General features: G+C 35.4%; 1 protein-coding gene across 1 annotated transcript; it reads left to right on the top strand.

Annotated features, from left to right (window-relative positions):
• Positions 1-17,420: 17,420 nt before the first annotated feature.
• On the top strand, positions 17,421-18,620 carry LOC132298791 (vegetative cell wall protein gp1-like). The gene is made up of 2 exons (XM_059795148.1): positions 17,421-17,946; positions 18,295-18,620. Exons 1-2 carry the CDS (start codon positions 17,436-17,438, stop codon positions 18,384-18,386), a joined length of 603 nt encoding a protein of 200 aa, XP_059651131.1. The 5' UTR covers positions 17,421-17,435; the 3' UTR covers positions 18,387-18,620.
• The last annotated feature ends 215 nt before the right edge of the window (positions 18,621-18,835 follow it).

Here is an 18,835-nt window from a genome sequence, read left to right as displayed (position 1 = left end):
ATCAAAACCCTACCGAAAGAAGAACGAAAGGTAAAATGGTCATTTTACCCTAAGAGGAAGGAATTTGACTTCCAACAAGTCAAATGAGATCAAAAACATCCAAAAACATCCTTTGGTAACTTCACATGAACCCCAAAGGCCAAAGGAAGTGAAATCTTAATTGAACCATATCACGGTTCGAACCAAATCCGACACCCTCTCACAAAAATGAGGGTATCTTAAGCTAGGAGAATAATTTGAAACTGAAATTGATGCCATTGGAAAGCTTGTTTCGACCTGATCCGTTTAGACTCAAGAACAGACTAATTCGGAGCTAAAACGAAGAAGTTACATCAGTTTGAAGTTGGAAGGCCAAAGTTGAAATCTCTGGAGGACTTGAACCGGTTCAACATTCTTGAACAGGTTCAACATTGGCAGAATGCCCAATACTGAACAAAATGACATCTTGAACTAGTTCAACTATTCTTAAACCTGTTCAACTTGAACAGAACACCCAAAATGCAGCAGAAACAGTGTTTTAGCAGAAAAATGAGTTTACGATACGGTTTTCGAGGTCAAGATGACATTTTTTAGGAAAATGTCATGAAGAAACTCCGCCTGAAATCACATTTTCTATTTGACAAAGTCAAGAATAGAATTTATTTCCCAAAGAAAATCCCCAAAATGCCCTTGAACAAGATTTTTCAACAAAAAGGTGAAATGAGTCCCACGGAGGCTCAAAACACAAACGAAAGGGTTTTTCATGAAAACGATCATGCATGCAAATGTAAATAGTAATTTTAAGCGTGCGGGAATGGTCTGCAGCTCCCGAAAATGGCCGAGTTAAAATCCAACCCCCCCGACGGCCAAAAAAGGCGAAAATGAACTTCAAATGGGAAAAATGAAAACCAAAGTTATGAAAAGATTTCAAATGACCGTTTGGACATTGGCCACACTTCATGCATATAAAATAGGTCCTAGTAGATGTACCGGAATACACTTTACACCACCCGATTTGAAAATGAACTTTTAAAGGCTTGGATTTTACTATTTAGCCTGAAAATGCAATATGTGAAACAAGAATGCAAAAGTGAAAACAAAATGGTGTTTGGCCCTTGGCCACACCTCATACATGGTAAATGAATGGCAAATAATGAATTTCATACACAATGCACACTCCGGTGCAAAAATGACATGTTAAAACCCTAATTTTCATATTTTTCTCATTAAGGGAAACATTCTACATTTTTCAATATACATGGCCCTTGGCCACATATCATATACATCAAATGAACATCAAAAAGTGTGCTAGGACCATGCTACAAGTCTCAAGGTAAAAATAACATTTTTGAATTAACTATGAATTACAACTTTAAAAGTAAAAATCAAGCATACTAACACTTGCATGTGAACAAGAATGCATTTAAAGAAACTTCAAATCTCCAAACCACCCAAGGCAAATGTAAATCTCCGAAGCTTAAATCCTGTACCTGATCAAAACCCCCAGTAACTTCGGGGTGAGTAAACAAGTTTACTCGTAGAGAATGAGCATGCATAGACTCGATTTCTTAAGATATTTTTACATTAACTTGAAACAATTCAAAAGGGATCATGCCACCTAGCGTCTATGTCAAAGTGAGACTCAGGGAGCATCCTAAGCTACCTTAGAGTATAAATCAACAAGAATCATGATATATATATACATAAATGAAGCAAATCAAGGTTGGGATAATCCAAAGAACATGACAAGTTTATAAGTTAACATGAATCACATAATCAATGTAATTGAATAAGGTTTGGAATAATCCATACAACACAACAAGAAAATACTAGAATACTAGGATCACATTATTAATGCAATTTACATGATTGGGACATACCAATTAACACGACAAGAGTTATACATGAAATCAAGAACAAGGCATAAGATCTATGCAATTAAACTAGGATGGAACATGGCACGAAAGAGTTTTAAATATTCAAGTAATGCAACACTTGAATTTTAAAGAGTGAAATCAAATAATGTGAAAACTTGGATATTACCCGGATTAAAAGCATACTCTTGGGATCACTTTAGGGCTACTAACCCATGGGTACCTTCCCCTAGTGCGCACGATAGAAAATCATTCTCTTGGGATCACTTTAGGGCTACTAACCCAAAGGTACCTTCCCCTAGTGCGCACGATAGTGTAGGGAGCTCTCTATCTCCCATACTAGAACTAAGTCTTAGCCATGTCACTTCTTGATTGATATCTCTGCGTTTCCAAAATCAACAAGTTGTGCAAGTCAAGATGGCATCAAGATACAAGTAATGCATTAAACATGTTTCATGCACAACCAAGATTTTGGAAACACACAAGTCATGCCTAAGTTCTCAACTATCATGGCATGTGAAATGTTAAGGAATCATTGTATGTATCTACATAGACTACAACTAGGATATATAGCACATAGAATCCATTGTTGTAAACATACCACTAATATAAGATAAATGATTTAATGATTTGTTTAACAACACTTGAACAATAAAATCATTCCAATGTAAGGGTGCAAGTTCATCAACTACATTAATAAAGGTAAGTTGCAACAAGTCAAGATACACGATAAAAAGACAAAAGCCCCATGAAATACAAGTCTAATTCATTAGAACACTAAGTAGAAATTGATTAACCTAATTAATTAATTTCTTTAGAAATCAAAGTTGTCCAAAAATTCTCAAAATAATATATGTGAAAGTATATGGCACGCACATCAAGAATGTCAAGTCAGAAATCCAATGGAATGAATAATACACTTGGAATAAATTAATTAATCAATTATCTCTATATTTTAAAACACCTCCGATTACTCTCAAGTTCACCTATGTTAAAGAGTATACTAAGGTCTAATATAATATGCTAGCACATATTGATTTCAAGCTAGTTAAGGCCACATGAATTAAATATTTACTCAAGATAAACATTAAATAAAAACTTCAATACTTGTCCAAATGCTCTCAATTTAATATATGTCAAGGATCATGTCAAGGGGTAATATAATGTCATGCCACATATTTAAACCAAGCTATAATCAACCGGGAAAATCAAATCTCATACAAGAAAATTATTAAATAAAATCTCTAGATTTAATGCAAAGACATGTAAACGAGTTGTATTTAATCAATAGCATGTAATACATTAAGAATATGAATTATAACATCCCCGGCCTCCATTTAAGATGAAACCTCAAATCCCCACCGAAAGAAAAATGCTCCAAATCTGACGATACTCCTAGGTTATGTCGGGGACAACGAGAGGAACATTAAACACCAAGGAGGTACCATGAAAATCCAAACTTGAACTTGAAACCCGAACTCAAAAATGGTCAGAAATGGGTTCTAATAAGGGGGAAAGGTGTTCGTCGTCAAGGAGACTAATAAACACTAAGGTACTACTGCGTTTCACACGAGGGAAGTGGACGGAGAAGAAGGAAGAAGGGCGGCAGCCATGGCTGCCATGGATGGCCGGCCAAGAGAGGGGAGAGAGAGAAAAATCTGATTTTTTTGTCTCTAAGTCCCCTATTTATAGAAAAACCCTAAAAGTGCCCCGAATGGGTCCCGCCGGGTCCGAAAAAGTGGAATTTGAACAGAAGCGCTCAAACGATGAAACTCCGTGAATGAAAAAGAACCAAAATGAGAACAAAAATGAACAATAGAAGAAACGGCGTTAGAAACCGAGTCCCGAGCAAAAAGATATGCCCTAAATAAGTTCGGCGGCAACCGAAGTTAGAAATCCCTAAAACTGGGGAAAACGACCGAGAGGAAATTCTAAGAGTTCATCAGTCGACGAAAAGTGAAAATGAATCCCGTACAAGGATCCAGGCTCAAAACAAGGTGTTTAGCAATAACTTTCGTTAATTGCACAATAGCCCCTATAAAAAGGGTTAACTGCAAAATTGCCCAGAAAGAAAATATCTTCCAAAAGATATTTTCTTCAAAACCCCTAAAATAAAATATATTTAAAAGATATTTATGAAAAACACCCCAAGAAAAGAAAAAAATTCTGAAAAACTGTGCATCCATGCCCCTATGGACACCGGGAGCAACCAGAGTATTTTCTTACAAAAGTAAAGATACGTATTTCGTGGAAACCACTTAGGATGAAGGCACATGAAGTCAAAAACCAACTTCGAGCATGAAAAGTGAGGTTGGGCCAAAAAGTGACAAACGGGGAAAAGACAAAATAGGGAAAAGGACGAAATAGTGAATAGTGTCCGAAAAGTGAAAATGCGGAAATGACTCGATCCTTAAAGGAAGTTGTCAATCCAAATGAATGAGTCTCGAAAACCATTTCCAAGCACTCGAGGCGACACTAAATGACAAGAAACAGAACTCGAAAAAGAAAATTAAACGGAAAAAATTTATCCATAAAATTTGAGAAAAAAGAAAAGGGAGGAAAATGACCGGGTCATTACAACCTACCCTCCTTAAAGGAATTTCATCCCTGAAATTAGGAACATACTGGAAAAGAACAGAATATGGACCGAACGCAAGGTCAAACCAAAGGACAGCTTATAAAGCACTAAAAGACAACTCCAGAAGTCTCAAGATCAACTGAAGGAACGCGAAACCTCGAACTAAGACTACACCTCATACGAATCGGTACGTTAACTCAATGTCAACCACCGAGAGAATCCCAAGAAAATGAAACGTTGAAACACAATAAAAGAAGAGAGTGACAAGGTAGTACAAACAGCGACCAGAACCCGCTTACAATGTACTCAAATGTGTGGTAGCAATGACAGTGTCTAGCGCTCGCCCACACTTACTCGTCAATAAGGTAGCATTGACGGCAACTAGCACCTGCCCACAACACACAACTTGGTACAGTAGCATGATAGTATAAGGCACTAATTCATAACCTGCCCCGAACCAGGTCAACTCTGAAAAACCTATTGATACGGATGATATCAATATCGGAAATGATCATTACCAAAAGCACTATGGGAACCAGGCATTTTGTGAGAGTGGGGTATGGCCCAAGGATGTCTGGCCAGACCATTTTGGCCAATCCTAAAACTCTGACAACAATGTCATAGGCACCGCTACGCTTAAGGCCTTAGATCCACGAAGGAAATGGAAATGAAATGGTGCCTCCCTGACGCACGTCTTACTCCACCAGACAAGGACTGCTATTCTACGCTCACATGAGCTTTACTCGCATAAACCGTCAGACGAAGGTCTCGAAACACCCAACCAAGAAAATTGAAAAGAAGGTTCCCGACATGGGTCCTTATAGGATGAATTTCTCCTATCCAGGGAAGAAACTCGTGAGACAAGAACACATCTAAGGGATTCGATAGACCCAAAGAGACGATGTTAAAACCAGACATAAAAGTAAATAGCTAGTATACAACATAACAACGGACTACTTACTCACACAATTAGCAAAATCACAATAAACATGTCAATGTACACAAGAGAAGAGCATAAGGCATGATGATATGCTACACATAATCTTGTCAAAATGAACAAGCGTATGCAATGTACTCAGACGTATAAGTAAATACTATATGCTAAGACAGGCAAGGTAAGCTTCTAAGCAACTTGTCACATAAGTAAATAGACGTGATATCACACCAGGACATGATAGCAACGCAGACATGGTCTGGGTCCCATGTTATCAGGAAGCATATATACATATAAAGCATGTTTAACAATTAATAGATGTCTTAAAACATCTGAGCATGTGAACATGCTATTATACAAGACATGTATCAAACAAGACATGTTATCAAGATACAATTGACATATTAATGTAAAACAATGTGAGCATGATATGCACCCAAAACCCATCGTCCAAGGTATTCGAACCTGAATGCTCTGATACTACCTGTGATGACCCTGGAAATGAATCCAAGATCCAGAAGCAAAAACAAAGACAAGTACTTAGAGATGTGCATTTTCCCTAGGACACAAGATGGACTTTCAAAGATTTTTGAGGCTCAATGGAAGCGAAACGAAGATAAAAGTATCAAAACCCTAAGAGGAAGGAATTTGACTTCCAACAAGTCAAATGAGATCAAAAACATCCAGAAAAATCCTTTGGTAACTTCACATGAACTCCCAAGGCCAAAGGAAGTGAAATTCCAATTGAACCCTATCCCGGTTCGAACCAAATCCGATACCCTCTCACAAAAAGAAGGATATCTTGAGCTAAGAGAACAATCTGAAACTAAAATTGATACCATTGGAACTCTTGTTTTGACGCAGTCCATTTAGACTCAAGAACGGACTAATTTGGAGCTAAAACGAAGAAGTTACATCAGTTTGAAGTTGGAAAGCTAAAGCTGAAATCTCTGGAGGACTTGAACTGGTTCAACATTCTTGAACCGGTTCAACATTGGCAGAATGCCCAACGCTGAACAAAATGAAATCTTGAACTGGTTCAACTATTCTTGAACCGGTTCAACTTGAACAGAACACCCAAAATGCAGCAGAAACAATGTTTTAGAAGAAAAATGAGTTTGCGACACGGTTTTTAAGGTCAAGATGACATTTTTCGAAAAAATGTCTTGTAGAAACTCCCCCTAAACTCACATTTTCTATGTGAAAAAGTTGAGAATGAAATTTATTCCTAAAGGAAAACCCAAAATGCCCTTGAACAAGATTTTTCAACAAAAAAGGTGAAATGAGTGCATAGGAGGCTCAAAACACAAACGAAAGGGTTTTTCATGAAAACAATTATACACACAAATGTAAATAGTGATTTTGAGCACGCAGGAATGGTTTGCGGCTCCCGAAAATGGCCGAGTCAAAATCCGACCCCCTCCCCCCCCCCCCTGACGGCCAAAAAAGACGAAAATGAACTTGAAATGGGAAAAATGAAAACCAAGATTATGAAATGGTTTCAAATGACCGTTTGGCCCTTGGCCACACTTAATACATATAGAATAAGTCCTGGTAGATGTGCCGGAACACACTTTATACCACCCGATTTGAAAATGAACCTTTAAAGGCTCGGATTTTACTATTTAGCCCGAAAATGCAATGTATGAAAGAAGAATGCAAAAGTGGAAACAAAATAGTGTTTGGCCCTTGGAGACACCTCATATATGGTAAATAAATAGCAAATAATGAATTTCATACACAATGCAAAAATAACATGTTAAAACCCTAATTTTCATACTTTTCTCATTAAGGGCAAAATTCTACATTTTTCAATATACATAGATTTTAAATGAAGTTCGGCCCTTGGCCACATATCATATACATCAAATGAACATCAAAAAGTGTGCTAGGCACACGCTACAAGTCTCAAGGCAAAAATAACATTTTTGACTTAACTATGAATTACAACTTTAAAAGTAAAAATCAAACATGTTAACACTTGTATGTGAACAAGAATGCACTTAAAGAAACTTCAAAACTCTAAACCACCCAAGGCAAATGCAAATCTTTGAAGCTTGAATCCTGTACCTGATCAAAACTCCCAGTAACTTTGGGGTGAGTAAACAAGTTTACTCGTAGAGAATGAGCATGCATAGACTCGATTTCTTAAGATATTTTTACATTAACTTGAAATAATTCAAAAAGGATCATGCCACCTAGCGTCTATGTCAAAGTGAAACTCAGGTTGCATCCTAAGCTACCTTAGAGTATAAATCAATAAGAATCATGATATATATACATATATGAAGCAAATCAAGGTTGGGATAATCCAAAGAACATGACAAGTTTATAAGTTAACATGAATCACATTATCAATGTATTTGAACAAGGTTTGAAATAATCCATACAACACAACAAAAAAATTCTAGAATATTAGGATCACATTATCAATGCAATTTACATGATTGGGACATACCAATTAACACGACAAGAGTTATATATGAAATCAAGAACAAGGCATATGATCTATGCAATTAAACTTGGATGGAACATTTCCTATAACATGAAATATTTTTAAATATTCAAGGAATGCAACACTTGAAATTTAAAGAGTGAAATCAAATAATGTGGAAACTTGGATATCGCCCAGATTAAAATCGTACTCTTGGGATCACTTTAGGGCTACTAACCCGTGGGTACCTTCCCCTAGTGTGCATGATAGAAAATCATTATCTTGGGATCACTTTAGGGCTACTAACCCAAGGGTACTTTCCCCTAGTGCGCACGATAGAAAATCATTCTCTTGGGATCACTTTAGGGCTACTAACCCAAAGGTACCTTCCCTTAGTAAGCACGATAGAAAATCATTCTCTTGGGATCACTTTAGGGCTACTAACCCAATGGTACCTTCCCCTAGTGCGCACGATAGTGTAGGAAGCTCTCTATCTCCCGTACTAGAACCAAGTCTTAGCCATATCACTTCTTGATTGATATCCCCGAGTTTCCAAAATCAACAAGTTGTGCAAGTCAAGATGGCATCAAGATACAAGTAATGCATTAAACACATTTAATGCACAACTAAGATTTTGGAAACACACAAGTCATGCCTAAGTTCTCAACTATCATGGCATGTGAAATGTCAAGGAATCATTATATGTATCTACATAAATTACCACTAGGATATATAGCACATAGAATCCATTGATGTAAACATGCCACTAGTATAAGATACATGATTTAATAATTTGTTTAACAACACTTGAACAATTAAATCATTCCAATGTAAGTGTGCAAGTTCATTAACTACATTAATGAAGCTAAGTTGCAACAAGTCATGATAGACGATAAAAAGACAAAAGCTCCATGAAATACATGTCCAATTCATTAGAACACTAAGTAGAAATTGATTAACCTAATTAATTAATTTCTTTAGAAATCAAAGTTGTCCAGAAATTCTCAAAATAATATATGTGAAAGTATATGGCATGCACATCAAGAATGTCAAGTTGAAAATCCAATGGAATGAATAGCACACTTGGAATAAATTAATTAATCAATTGTCTCTAGATTTTAAAACACCTCCGATTACTCTCAAGTTCACCTATGTTAAAGAGTATGCTAGGGCCTAATATAATATGCTAGCACATATTGATTTCAAGTTAGTTAAGACCACATGAATTAAATATTTACTCAAGATAAATATTAAATAAAAACTTCAATACTTGTCCAAATGCTCTCAATTTAATATATCTCAAGGATCATGTCAAGAGGTAATATAATGTCATGTCACATGTTTAAACCAAGCTATAATCAACCGAAAAAATCAAATCTCATACAAGAAAAATATTAAATAAAATCTCTAGATTTAATGCAAAGACATGTAAACGAGTTGTATAAGCATCAATAGCATGCAATACATCAAGAATATAAATTATAACATCCCCTACCTCCATTTGAGATGAAATCTCAAATCCCCACCGAAAAAAAAATGCTCTGAATCCGACGATACTCCTAGGTTATGTCGGGGACAACGAGAGGAAAATTAAACACCAAGGAGGTACCATGAAAATTCAAACTTGAACTTGAAACCTAAACTAAAAAATGGTCAGAAATGGGTTTTAATAAGGGAGAAAGGTGCGCGTCGTCAAGGCGACCAATAAACACTAAGGTACTATGGCGTTTCACACGAAGGAAGTGGCCGGAAAAGAAGGAAGAAGGGCGGCAACCATGGCTGCCATGGATGGCCGGCCAAGAGAGGGGAGAGAGAGAAAGAGAAAAATCTGATTATTTTTTGTTTCTAAGTCCCCTATTTATAGAAAAACCCTACAAGTGCCCCGAACGGGTCCCGCTGAGTCCGGAAAAGTGGAATTTGAGCAGACGTGCTCAAACGGTGAAACTCCATGAACAAAAAGGAACCAAAATGAGAAAAAATGAACAATGGAAAAAGCGGCGTTAGAAACTGAGTCCCGAGCAGAGAGATATGCCCCAAACAAGTTTGGCGGCAACCGGGGTCAGAAATCCCTAAAACTGGGGAAAATAACCGAGAGGAAATTCTAAGAGTTCAGGAGTCGACAAAAAGTGAAAATGAATCCCGTACTAGGATCCAGGCTCAAAACGAGGTATTTAGCAATAAGTTTCATTAATTGCACAATGACCCCTACAAAAAGGGTTAACTGCAAAACTGCTCAAAATGAAAATATCTTCCAAATGATATTTTCTTAAAAACTCCAGAAATAAAATATCTTCAAAAGATATTTATGAAAAATACCCCAAGAAAATAAAAAGATTCTGAAGAACTGTGCATCCATGCCCCTATGGACACCGGGAGCAACTAGAGTACTTTCTTACTAATGTAAAGATACGTATTTCGTAGAAACCACTTAGGATGAAGGCACGTGAAGTCAAAAACCAACTCTGAGCATGAAAGGTGAGGTTGTGCCAAAAAGTGACAAACGGGGAAAAGACGAAACCGGGAAAAATGACTAAATAGTTAATAGTGTCAAAAAAGTGAAAATTCGAAAATGACTCGGTCCTTAAAGGAAGTTGTCAATCCAAACAAAAGAGTCTTGAAAACCATTTCCAAGCACTCGAGACGACACTAAATGACAAGAAACATAACTCGGAAAAGAAAATTAAACGGAAAAAATTTATCCGTAAAATTTGAGAAAAAGAAAAGGGAGGAAAATGACCGGGTCATTACACGGAAATGCACCCGACCGTAGTTTACTGCTCTTAAAAGAAGTGAGTGGATCATAAGATGTGATAATGTTATCTTTGGACAATGCTTAGCTACTCACTGGTGAGTAGCCACACCCTACTCACCCCTATGTGTTCCAATAAAAAAATAACACATCAGTTTTAATAACAAAATCAATAAAATACTAAAAAATAGAAAAAGAAAGTCGGATTAACCCGTTTTAATTGGGTAATCACCCTTTCTCTTTTTTCTCGAGTCAACATTTTTGGTGATTTCATACTGTCTAAAAGTAATTATTTAAAAATAAATAAATAAAATATATTTCTATCAAATAGATAATCAAGTTACCTTTGTTCTTATATATATATGCTAAAAAGGGAGATGAAAAATATGGTACATCCTTCCATCTAAATTGAGCAAAGACAAAGCTACATCTCATCATTCTTAATAAAAAAAGTCAGCAAAATAAAAAAAAATAAAATAAAAGCCTTGTATATTTATTCAGTGGTTGATTTGAGAAAACAGAGGAGGGCGTGGGTTATTTTGTTATTAAATTAGATGTGTTATTTTGTTATTGGAACACATAAGGGGTGAGTAGGTTGAAACTACTCACCAATGAGTAGTTAAGCATTATCCTAAATTTAATATTGGCCCTAAGGATTTACATCATTATATGATTTTTTTTTCCCTCCATTTTTCTACTCTCATTCACATTTTACAATAAATCCTAACCAATGTAGAAATTTAATATTAGGTCCAAAATTTTATATCATAAATAATTTTTTTCCCTATTTCTTTCTCTCTTATTCACGTTTTTTATACCAGTACTAAAAATATTTTAGGGTAAGTTACACCAACGGTACAATATTAAATATACGTTGTTGTTTGGAAAATGGTGAAAACTTTCCATATTCTTTTTGTTTTTTTATTTTTTGTGTTTTATCTTCTTCTCAAAAAGTTTTCTCCTCCTACTCTCATTACAAGTTTACAGTTGTTATGAACGTATTTTTATTCTATTGAAAAATTTGTAGAAGTATTGGATTTGGGTTTTCTAAATCATGTTCAATGGTTCTTTTTCTTTAATTATTTTTTAATTTTATTTTTTCTAAATCAAGTTCAATGGTTCTTTTTCTTTAATTATTTTTTAATTTTATTAACTTTTGTTATTATAAATTTGTGTGTATACAACTATAGATATTTGTATATTTTGTTTTTGAGTTGTGACTAATTTTATTTATATGGTTAAAAAGGCCACTTTTTATTTTTTGCCTCGACCAACTATTGAGATCCTTCTGAATTGCTTGGCCTGTTGGCCAAGCTTTGAGAGTGACTTGCAAAAGACCGTTCAAGCATAGTTCCCAATCTGTTGGTCAAGCTTTGAGAGTGACTTGCAAAAGATCGTTCAAGCATAGTTCCCAATCTGTTGGTCATTAGTTGCACTAGCATGCTAAAGAAATTTAAATTGTCAACTTAGTTTGAAGCATGTTGATTAAAGTTAGTATCACATTTATGCTTTATATTGAATAGTGTTCCAAAAGGAACCTTATTAATGTGTTCTAACTTATGAGGACCTAAAAGAATTGGGTACCAAGAATGCCACTTGAGTTTGTTTTGTAGGTTAAATATCTTTCACTCAAAAACAAGTGAAATTAGATTGAGCCGCCCCTGACAAGGATCAACGCTTTTATGCCATGCATGGCCATGTTACATTGAAGCTTGGGATCTGACTGACCATTCTTGTCCAAAACGTGCATTCATCAATCCTTCTTCCTCTCCTATGGACCTGGAGACAACAGAAGAATTTTTGAGATCTAATGAATTTTGCAGTTCCTTATCTTATCTTGTGGAATCCTCGGGGGATCTTTTGTTGGTTCTAAGGTTTTGTGTTGAGGATGAACCTCATGAAGACACTAATTTTACTAAGGAATAAAAGGTTTCATTTATGGCAAATTACGTTAAAGGGTTTTATGGGTCGTTGACATTTGACGTTTATAGGTTGAATTTTGATCAAAATAAGTGGGAGTCTATGGATTGCATTGGTGATTGGGCATTATTTGTGGGTCATAATCACTTATTTTCTACCTCAACTAGTGACTATCCAGAGCTGAGGGAGAATTCCATATACTTCAGTGTCAATTACCAAGGTGGAGGCGACTATCGAGGTACGATAGTGGTATTTTTCACTTAAAAGATAACAAATAATGCTTAGCTACTCATCAGTGAGTAGTTTCACCCTACTCACCTCTTATGTGTTTCAATAACAAAATAACATATCAGCTTTAATAACAAAATAACACACGCCCTCCTCTGTTTTCTCAAATCAACCATTGAATAAATATACAGGGCTTTTTTTTTTATTTTGTTGATTTTTTTTATTAAAAAGGGCGAATAGCAAAAAAACTCCTCTCGATTATCACTCAGTTGCAAGAAACGCCTCTTACGAATTTTTTTAGCAAAAAACCCCCTCAAGTATCATGAGGGGTCATTTTAACTGACTTCCGTTTAAGTGATTGTGTGAGGAATTTTTTTGGACCAAATTACCCCTTAATAGAATATTCTTTAAAAAAATTATTTATTTTTCTCTTTCTCTTCACTCTCTCTTTTCGTCAAGAAAACCTTCTCAAAATTCAGACAATTTATAATCAATTTTTTTGAAAGTTTGGTACTATTTAAAGGACTTAGATAAATGAAAAAGCCCCAAAATTGTACAAAATTCACACTGCACATATACTGTCATATTGGAAGCAAATGTGAAATTTATCTAGATTGGTTTTTGTGCCAATTGATATATAATTATCCCAACATAAATTTCATCAGATGTACATCTATATATATATTATATCAGAAAATCTACACATGGAATATATATAAATATATATTGTTTGAAGCCAAAAAAATGAAATTTAGTTAAGATTAATTTAGTTTTGTGGCAATTAATGACGGTGATCAAGCTTCCATTATTGGAGGAGCCATAGAGTTTGTTAGAGAATTGGGTTTTGCAAGAGGAAGATAAATGACACTAAGGTGGATGTTCGACCTGGTGGTGTAAGTGGCTCATAGTCCAAGCAAGAAAAAGAGAGGGCAGTCTATCAGGAAAGAAAAAAGCAAAAAGTCAGTGGTGGATAGTTTAGTAATAATATTTTGATATTCAGGGTAATTTAGTTCAAAAAATTTACTCAAACAATCACTCAAATGAAAGTCAGTTAAAATGACCCCTCATAATACTTGAGGGGGGTTTTTTGCTAAAAATATTCATAAAGGGGGTTTCTTGCAACTGAGTGATAGTTAGTGGGGTTTTTTTTTTTTTTTTTTTTTTGCAATTTGCCCTATTAGGAATGATGAGATGTAGCTTTGTCTTTGCTCAGTTTAGAGGGAAGGATGTACCATATTTTTCATCTCTCTTTTTAGCATATATATATATAAGAACAAAGGTAACTTGATTATCGATTTGATAGAAATATATTTTATTTATTTATTTTTAATTAATTATTTTTAGACGGTATGAAATCACCAAAAATGTTGACTTGAGAAAAAAGAGAAAGGGTTATTATTACCCAATTAAAAAGGGTCGATCTGATTTTCTTTTCTTCTTTTTAGTATTTTGTTGATTTTGTTATTAAAGCTGATGTGTTATTTTTTAATTGGAACACATCGGGGTGAGTAGGGTGTGGCTATTTACCGGTGAGTAGTTCACCCTACTCACCCGTATGTGTTCCAATAACAAAATAACACATCAGCTTTAATAACAAAATAACCTACGTCCTCCTCTGTTTTCTTAGATCAATTATTGAATAAATATACAGGGCTTTTGTATTATTTTACTGATTTTTTTTTATTAAGAATGATGAGAAGTAACTTTGTCTTTGCTCAGTTTAAAGGGAAGGATGTACCATATTTTTCATCTCTCTTTTTAGTATATATATATATATATATATATATATATGAACAAAGGTAACTTGATTATCTATTTGATAGAAATATATTTTATTTATTTATTTTTAAATAATTATTTTTAGACGGTATGAAATCACCAAAAATGTTGACTCGAGAAAAAAGAGAAAGGATGATTATCCAATTAAAATGGGTGGATCCGACTTTCTTTTCTGTTTTTTAGTATTTTGTTAATTTTGTTATTGAAGCTGATGTGTTATTTTTTTATTAGAACACATAGGGATGAGTAAGGTGTGGCTACTCACCGGTGAGTAGTTAAGCATTGTCTTTAAATTTATGTATCAATTATAATTCAACTGAACGAGGGAGGAGAGAGAAAAGAGAAAAAAGAAGAAGTTATTTTAAGATATAAATATTTTAGACCTAATATAAAATCGGAATTAATGAGGAGACGGAAAAAGAGAAAAAATAAGTTATTTTAGGATATAAATATTTGAGGGTTAATATAAAATCAAAACAAGTGGAGAGAGAGAGAAAAAAAAATAATAATAATAATAATAATAAAATATTTTAGGATATAAATCTTAATTTGAAAATCTTAGGCCACTGCCGAATTAAGTCGCCTACGGCTTGAACCGAACCTTATACTTGCTGAAATACATGATTTCAGTGTAGGAACCCACATTGTCCAAGATTTGCCACTTCTCGTCCCCGAGTTGACAGAAATATCTCTCTCCTTGATCAATAATCACGACGGTGCAGTCCTCATCGCACTTTTGGGGAGACGAGGAACGTGGCAGAGATGGGGCTGATGACATAGTAATCTTTTCCACGAAACGCTTACTCGGAATATCCGCGAATCTTTCAGTATAATCTGAACGTTGAGGTTCACCCATGAACATGAGTTCTCTGACAAGGGAAGGGGAGGGGGAGAGGTGATCTGATTTGTGGGCACGGAGACATCGAACGTGACAAAAGGTTTCGAAGGGCGGGAGAGGGACAAAGGGGAGATGTGACGAGTGTATGATTAGTGGATTGTATTGGTAAGGGGCAGCAACTACGAGGGTTGACAAATGCAAGCCAGCCATGAGAGGAGCCAACACCGATGGCATCATCATCGGGCGTAAGAATCTCCTTCTGCCCGGTGTGTACTGTTTCTTTTTAAAACTGATTTTTGTTTCCTCTGCAGCACTGAACAGTGAAAATAATCATTATTATCTGATTCATCAACCCTAGGAGGTAAATACATCAACGGAGAAAACAGTGATCGAGGAGGAGGGACAGGCGAAGAAAATCCTTTGTCATTGTCAACTAGATTTGCTTGAGGGGAAGAAGAAAAACAATATTGTTGCGTAAAGTATGCAGCTTTCTTGAAGCCTCTATGTGTTTGGAGTACTGAACGAGTGAAGCATACATTCTTCAGCACAGTTCGGTGGCAATACAGCATTTTATCGTCTTTGTCACAAATTTTCTTGTCCGCTGGCTCTTGGAGCAGACGAGCAGGGTCATATTGGACCTAAGATTCGAGACTGGGACAAATTGCGTAGGCCCCAAGTAATGCCTTATTTGATGAGTGCAATTCAATTTTAAATATGTATATCTCTTTTCCTCTATAGATCGTGTCATTTAATTATAAAATTAGGAAAGACAATATTAAATAAAGTAACACTATTTCAGGGATGAATTCGTAATTATCGAATTTAATTGACGAGAGCAAGGGAGGTAGATATTTAATTCAATTAATGTGAGAGGTCACATAAATTGATTTTCAATCTATTCTAAATAAAAATAAATAAAAATTTGGATTCACCCGATTTTGAATATATATTTTTTCTTAATTAATAACTAAAGATGCTCAATATAACATTGAACCACGTCCAGGGAATACTTATGACTGATGAGCAGTATGTATTGTCAATAGACTACTGACCTTCAATATAATGTATACAGTACATTCTATATCTATATATATATAATGTACTGGCGTCTGGTCTTTGCCAGTTGGATATATATATATATACGTATTTCTTTGTCTCGAGCTTTAACAAGTCAAATTGAAAAACATTGAACTAAAAGCAACTTGGGAGACCGTTGACAATACATCATTTTACTCTCTTTAATTTGACTTTTAGCATATGTGCTGCTGCTGCAAGTTGCAATTCTAAAATAACTAACGCAGCCTTGTTGGACCATTTATTTAGATGATATACAAAACAAGATTGAAGAAATTGAACAGGCAAGATACCATAGTGGGCAGTATATACAAGTTTAAGTTATTAGATAGTACTTTATATCCATTTATTTATACTTAGTTCACTTTTTATTCGGATCTAATGTGAGACAACTCTCCTATTGTAATATTCTCCCTCTCTCGAACTCACAACGTTCTCGTTACGGTCGGGTTATCCTACCGGATGCCTTCAGGGTCAGACGCTTGATGTGGCACTAAATCAAACACGGGATATGATTCTGATACCAATTGTAACGGGTGAGCGCTAGCCCATTTATCCCAAAACTTAAATTATTGAATAATACTGCATATATACTTATTTATACTCATTTCACTTTTCACCCGAATCCGATATGGGACAAATCTCTACTTGTAACAATATCTTACGTAAAAAAAAATTATTATATGATTCTGATAAAATAAAATATAAATAAAATTAACATATTTACTTACATATCTCTTTGTAATTGATGGACACAATGTGAAAATTACTCCCTATTATCCTCACCCAACAGCATTGCACATGCAAGCTAACAAGCTTTTCAATTAATTACTTTTTAAATTTATTAAATTTTGAAAAAGTCAGCTCATAAACTTTCAATATGGAATCATTTCATATCTTCCCTCCCCTATCAAGTGGATAGAAATTAGTGGAGGGAAGGGACAACTAAGATATCAAGTCAACTCTGCAAAGTATGTACTAATACCCCGTATATAGAAATTTCATGTTATCAAACAAAGTTTCAAACATGGTAGGTGCTCCGCTATCCATGCCTGCAAATCAAGGCCAGCCTATGGATACAACCTCAAGATATGCTCCACCAGCAATGGCATATGCATCTCCAAATGCAACCCTTTCCACTCTCCTGCCCTACAGCGGCGCACAACCACCCCCCGCACCTCCTTACTCCGGCACCACTACTTACCCTGCCCCGTCTCCTTACACGATGTGCCCTCCGAATCCAGGTACCCCATTTCCAGCTCCTTACATGACATGCCCTCCGAATTCAGCAGCCCCATCTCCATCTCCATGCACTACATACCCTCCGAATTCAGCAACATACCCTCCACCTTATGCAATGTACCCTCCAAATTCAGCAACACCTGCACCTTATGCAACATACCCTCCTAATTCAGCATCACAATCCCCTTACACAACATACCCTCCAAGTTCTGCAGCACCATCTCCTAGTTCTGCATATCCCCCGCACCCATCTCCTCCTGCAGGCTACCCTTCACAACCATATCCGTCCCCGCCTCAAGCCACAAGTTATCCACCAGGTATGTAAATTCATTTTGTTCGCGAAATTCGTACTATTTTCTGTAGACATTTTTTGAGTTTCTGTTTGTTTCTGCAAGTAAATTCAAGCCTATGAAGTTTTTCATTGCTATTAAAATTTCATTTGTTGAAATTGAAATGGGAAGGTTAGAGGGTGGTTGGTGATAAATGTACTAGATTGGCTTCATAGGCACTTGCTCAGGTTATTTAGAACCAATTCCCACCTCCTCACTTTGTGTAGATTTTTTTTCAATCTTACCAAAAAAAATAAAATAAACTAAGAACAAAAATAAATGAAATTCTTGATGTTCCATTTTGAACTTATGGTTATCTATGATGTCTATATTCAGCTGCAAATTCTGGGAGCTACCAACCGCCTCCATTTCCTGCAATGTACACACAACCTCCATCTACAGCAATATATCCACCGCCCCCATACTGATCGATCCTCTGTGCCAGCTATTAATGCAGATCGAACTTGTTCTCGTGGAGAAAATATAGGTCGAAAATCCAAGAGTTCTTCAGACAATTCATGTTCCTGAATGTTGTCAAAGAATATCAATCAGGCTCTGCATTAGTTTTCATTTGTGTCAAATAATAGCAATCACTGATCTTTGGATAGTGATCACCTCTTTTTGGCTATAGATTAAGCATAGCACTATGGCTTTATGATGAATGTTTTTTTTTTTTTTTTTTTTTTTTTTTTTTTTTTTTTTTGCCTTTTTCTTTTTTCTTTTAATTTTTTTTCATAAATGACAAATCAGAAATTAATGTGTCAATTTTTATTTTTTATTTTTAGTCTAACACGGGATGCTCAAAATCACATTTCACTAAAACGGGTAATTAAAACTTGAATATGCACTCGACAATATTTCAATGCTTCAACATTGT

The sequence above is a fragment of the Cornus florida genome, unplaced genomic scaffold (assembly GCF_030987335.1).
Source record: "Cornus florida cultivar Cherokee Brave unplaced genomic scaffold, ASM3098733v1 CherokeeBrave_3.0.0_Hap2_Chr03, whole genome shotgun sequence".
Taxonomy (NCBI): Eukaryota; Viridiplantae; Streptophyta; class Magnoliopsida; order Cornales; family Cornaceae; genus Cornus; species Cornus florida.
This window is presented reverse-complemented; position numbering and strand designations above follow the sequence as displayed.